We start from the raw sequence: 5,912 nt of genomic DNA, 5'->3' as shown, positions 1-5,912 counted from the left end.
AAATCTAGAAAAAAATCAAAAATCAAAAATAAAAACAAAAAACAAAAAACAAAAAACAAGGAAAAAAAAAAGGTCCATTGAAAAATCGGTTACTCGGTAACCAATTTCTTACCTAAATTTCTAAATGAGTTATTAACATAAATATAAATGCGTTCAGGTTATTTAAATAATAAGAAAAATGATATATATATATATATATATATATATATATATATATATATAAAAAAAAGTCCTTATGAAGTAGGAAGTGACAAGAGACGTGTGTTATTTTGATAAGCATGGATGATCATTGGAATGATCTGTCTCTTGGAAAGTCCGAGAGAGTAGTGGTATTAGAAAACCATCAATCGCAATAGATGCTGACAGAGAAAAGGGAGAGAACACTAGAAATGGCAAAGCTTAGTTCAACTTACGCTACTTCTGATTTCGTTTATCATGGACTTGTACTTCCCTTTCTGTTGCTATCATCTTTCTCCTTTCAACTTGCATCCTGTGGTTCCATAGTTAAGTTCCTTCCTGGATTCGAGGGGCCCCTTCCTTTTCTTCTTGAAACCGGGTCAGTTACATTACATTTAGCTAATAAGGCCATAGTTTTGTATCTTAAATTCATGGGATTAAAATCACTTACATGAATCTTATAAACATGCTACATTGATTATATTTGTTGAATAGGTATGTGGGAGTGGGAGAATCAGATGATGTGCAAACCTTCTACTACTTCATTGAGTCAGAGAACAATCCAAAGGAGGATCCTCTCATGCTTTGGCTCACTGGCGGTCCTGGTTGCTCAGCCTTGTCTGGCCTTGTCTTTGAAATAGGTGATACCAACATTTTGTTTTCCAATTTCTAATTTACTTCATACTTATGCACGTGCTACACTACAAGAGCTATTAATACTAATCTTTACAAGTAAATCTTATGTTTCTTAAATAAGTAATACTTATCTTTCTTAAATAAGTAATACTTATCTTTCTTAAATAAGTAGTTCAAAATATGAATTATGATTTTAGATATGGAATAAAGTATGATGGAAGATAAATATTTACTTCACCTATATTTATAGTTTCGGATAAAAATTAGTTACTATTTTCAATAATAGATATTTTAAATTACCAAAAAAAAAAAAAAGACATTTCAAATCAATACAATGGTTAAAAAAAGAAAAAGACTTACAATAGCTGATACTTAGATGTTCATTTTATCTATGTGTTGCAGGTCCCCTAGCATTCAAATATGAGGAATACAATGGAAGCCTGCCCAATTTGGTCTTGAGACCACACTCATGGACAAAGGTGCTCTGTATCTGTATGCATCCACATTTTTGTTGCCACAAATATATATATATATATATATATATATATATATATATATATATATATACTTTTATTTCATCATATCCTTTTTGTGTTAGGCTTATTTACTTGCTGATATTTAATATCATAACTATTCTTGGTAGGTTAGTAGCATTATATTTGTAGACTTGCCTGTTTCCACGGGCTTCACTTATGCCACAACAGAGTCTGCTTCTCAACGAAGTGACTGGATGCTGGTTCACCATGTCCATCAATTTCTTAGGAAGGTATTCCTACAAATTTTATTGTTTTTATTATTTCACAATTATCACCTTTTTTTCCTTTTGATTGCAGCTAAATCTGTTAGTCAATTATGTTGTGACTATCATGCTCAAATGTTTGTAGTGGTTGATTGATCATCCAAATTTTTTGTCAAATCAAGTTTACATTGGTGGCGATTCATACTCTGGTATTCCTATTCCAGTGATTGTTCAAGAAATTTCACAAGGTAAAAAAACTCGTATATGATTCAATGTGTGCGGCAAAAATGGAAACAAACATATGTAGAAGCTAATATCCACTTGACTGTTTGATGACGATTGATATGTACATCATATTTTCCCACCAGCCTCATTGGATTATCATAGGTTGCTACTTGCTATAACTGCGTTGAAAGTTTAATTATTGGCAAATTTGCTTGTTTTCAGGAAATGAAAAAGGGGTCCAACCATGGATAAATCTCCGGGTTAGAATCTTTATCTCTTATGAGTCTATTTATTTAAACTTTTTTTTCTTATAAAAATAAGCACTTTTTTTTATAAAAAAATTAATGTTTTTATCTATTTTTTTTTAAATAAACAATTTTCTACTTTTTTTAGAAGTAACTCCTATCTACTTCTTAAAGTTTTTTTTTTTTTTTAAATTGTTTAGAAATACTTCTTTCTAAGTTTAAACAATCGGACCTTATGTTAAAAATGTAAATTTATTTTAATGAGTACTATAATGTATGTGTGGGGAGAGTTAGCGGAGAAAACGTATCTTGAGTGTTGTAGAAATGTGAAAAATGGAAGTCTTGGACTAAAAACATCAAATACACATTTTTTTGGTTTTGTACAATGAAAGCATAAAGCCATGAAAGTTTGGCTTTAAGATCTATTGCAAACTACTCAAGTACTCATCACTTGACTATATTCAAAGTAGTAGGTTGATATTAAATATTAAAATGTTCAATTAGTTTGATTAAACTGACTGTGATACTGAACATAAAAGTATAAATTGTTTAATTCCAACTGTGATTTGAATAGATGAGTACACTACCCTTGCCTTGGAGGATATATCATTCGTCAAAGATGTGCATTGATGCAAAATAAGAGGTTCTTCATTGTTTTTCTAATGAAAAACTATAAACAAGAAGACTTTATATAAGGAGAAAATTAAGAGTTTATACAAATGACTTCAGAATAGTGGAATTGTATGCATTTAATTATATGATAATCTTTTGGATAACTGTGGAGAAACATCCTTTAACAAAATAAAATAAACCCTTCCCTACATTGAATGGCCAATTTGTTAAAAAATATATAGTAATTACCAGACAATGAACAACATAAGATACAATATTATAATATGTTTGAGTAAGGTTTAGAAAGAATTGCGTACCCGAAATAAATAAGGAATCCATCTCTTTTGTTTTTTGAGAGAAGATTGTTGTTTTCTTTCCGATAGGACATAAATGTTTTTCTTATGAACTGATTAATAGAACACCAGTTTTATATCCTTACTAGGTTACTAAACATTCAACCCATCACGAACCATTCATCAAAAGTCCAATATGCATTATCCATAAATTAATAATAATGTACTATATAATTGATATTAACATATAAATATAATTTATTAATTAATGTTAATCCATAATAATAATAATAAAATAGAGAATAATTATATAAATAAATATAAAAATCTTGTTCATTGGTTTGGTATTCCACTAGTAAGAGAAGCTGCAATGCATGGTATTGTTTAACATCTTCCAGATTGATTATGAAAAGTTATTTTCTTCAGGGGTACCTGCTGGGGAATGCAGCAACAACTAGAAAGGAAAAAAACTATAAAATCCCCTTTGCTCATGGTATGGGACTAATTTCTGATGAACTATACGAGGTAATTTCATAATAATTCATCAATAGAAAAGATAGTATTGAAGAAACAAGAGTTAAATGCTAACGGATCTCTCTTATTGCAATGAACAGTCACTGCAAAAAAATTGCAAAGGGGAGTACATAAATGTAGACACCAGAAACCTATTATGTTATAGAGATATGGAGTCATTCGATAAAGTACGCATCTTCTTTTTTTCTGTCCCTTATTCCCTTATCAAATTTTCACTAGTAGATTTTCTAGTCTCACAGTCAATCATTTTTCTATTGCCACAGGCAACATCAGGACTAAATCATGCATATATTTTAGACCCATCATGCGAGTGGCTTGATACTGAAACATCATGGAGGAGATCTCTAATTAAGAAATATCCCGGGAAGAAGCTCTTAAATACTCTTCTCAAATTGCCACTCTTAAGCTGTCGGGTAATCTTCATGCCTTATACAATCTGATACGTTCACTCAATGCTTCTTTTCCATATTTTTATGCAATGACCATCTCATTAAACCTTGCATGGATTTATTGTTTCATATGCCATTTCTAAACCAACTATCCTTTCCTGTCATATATTGGTTGCATATGCAGCCAAAATCTCCAAATATGTGTTAATTTTTTATTTCCTTTTCACCATTAGAGTTATGTATACTTCCTCTGCGGTTATTGGGCCAACGATGATAATGTTCGCAATGCACTGCATATCCGTAAGGTATAGTTGACTCGAGCGATAGTATTTTTCTCACATAGTTAGTTAGCAATACAACTACATATAACATAAAGATTGGTTGCAGGGAAGTATAGGAAAATGGCATCGCTGTAACATTAATATACCATTCAAGAATGATATCTCAAGCAGCTATGATTATCACGTAAATCTCAGTAAAAAAGGTTATCGTTCACTCATATACAGGTCAATATTCTTTCTCTAAGGTAGCACAAATTAACTAATTTGAATTTCACATGGCAAATAAATTTTTTATGTTGCTAACAGTGGCGATCATGACATGGAAATTCCTTTCTTGGCAACTCAAGCATGGATAAGATCTTTAAACTACTCCATTGTGGATGATTGGAGGCAGTGGCAAACAAATGGCCAAGTTGCGGGGTATATTCTGCTAGATAGTTAGGCTTAATTTATCTAAAAAGCTAATTGAATCATGTACTTAATATTTGTTTTTGTGCAAGTAGATACACAAGGACTTATTCCAATCGCATGACATTTGCAACTGTGAAGGCAAGTATAGATTGAACGAGGGAATTCTTTCTTTTAAAACTGTAAGAATGATTTGAGAATTGTATTGTTTATTTCTGATATATATATATATATATAATTTCAGGGAGGAGGGCACACAGCTCCGGAGTACAAGCCTGAAGAATGCTTTGCAATGTACAGTAGATGGATATCTAACACACCTTTGTAGCCATTGTCAAATAAGCTCATCTTCTCTCTTGGCAAGGAATGAACTTGGCATTCATTGCATAGCAACGATCTTAAAGTATCTGGTGTAGATTTTGTTCGCTAATAAAGTTGTATATCTTTGTGAACCTAAAATAAAAGGTCATTTTGTATGTTCAAGCACGGTATGAGAGAAGCGAATATGTTCACATTTTTAAGTATGAAGCTTCTCTTCAATTTGATTGCTTTATTTTTAATAATGTTCTTGACTTTGGTTTGATTCCTTTTACGGAAGCATGTTATCCATTATTAGTGACTTTTAATTGTATCGTTGGTTTGGGGGCCTTTACCCCATCCAATTCACACATTATATATATATATATATATATATATCTACATGTTATACTTAGAGTTATATTTGAATAAACTTTTTTCTATAAGCAATCCTATTTAGAAAAAAAAAATTATCTTTTTTATAAACTAAAATTTTTCCATATGTTAAATAATATATTTTGAAGAATTTAATACAGGAGAACTTTTTTAAATTAGACAAGTTAAATTTAACTTTTATAAAAATAATTTCATTTTTTTCTTCTAATAATTTCATTTTTTTTCTTCTATAAATACTTGTAAAGAAAGTTATTCAAATAAATTCATAATATATTTCAATTATTATATTTTATTATATTATGAATTATACTATTAACCTTATATTATATCTTAAAATATTTCCTACTTTATTTGAAATGAAATAAAAAATAATATGTACTTGTTCATATGTCATACCTTTTTATCATATTTATTAGTGTAATGGTTAAAATAAATATTATAATATAGGAAACATTCAAAAAATGAAATATATAATATAATAAAATATCTCTGTAGTACTTAATGGAACGAAAATTTTAATGTGAACAATGGAATTATAGGGACAAATTTTTATTTTTGGTAGAAAAAAAATTGATGCAAATAGATGTAAAGGGTATAAAGAAGAGATAAAGTTTTTATATTAAATCAATTGACATGTACCGAATGGCATGTATAGGAAAGTCGTTAATATTAAATTAAAT

The 5,912-nt window shown here is 29.6% G+C and overlaps 1 protein-coding gene across 1 annotated transcript; it reads left to right on the top strand.

Moving 5' to 3' along the window:
• Positions 1–250: 250 nt before the first annotated feature.
• Positions 251–5,131, top strand: LOC109816403 (serine carboxypeptidase-like 11). Its single transcript, XM_020381412.3, has 14 exons — positions 251–556; positions 673–818; positions 1,216–1,292; positions 1,457–1,579; positions 1,698–1,800; positions 2,000–2,037; positions 3,354–3,452; positions 3,542–3,628; positions 3,725–3,874; positions 4,084–4,155; positions 4,238–4,356; positions 4,438–4,551; positions 4,635–4,680; positions 4,784–5,131. The coding sequence occupies exons 1-14, from the start codon at positions 357–359 to the stop codon at positions 4,865–4,867; spliced, it is 1,458 nt and encodes a 485-aa protein (XP_020237001.1). The 5' UTR covers positions 251–356; the 3' UTR covers positions 4,868–5,131.
• Positions 5,132–5,912: the final 781 nt, after the last annotated feature.

The sequence above is a fragment of the Cajanus cajan genome, chromosome 1 (genome assembly GCF_000230855.2).
Source record: "Cajanus cajan strain Asha chromosome 1, NIPB_CcT2T_4, whole genome shotgun sequence".
NCBI classification, from domain to species: Eukaryota; Viridiplantae; Streptophyta; class Magnoliopsida; order Fabales; family Fabaceae; genus Cajanus; species Cajanus cajan.
This window is presented reverse-complemented; position numbering and strand designations above follow the sequence as displayed.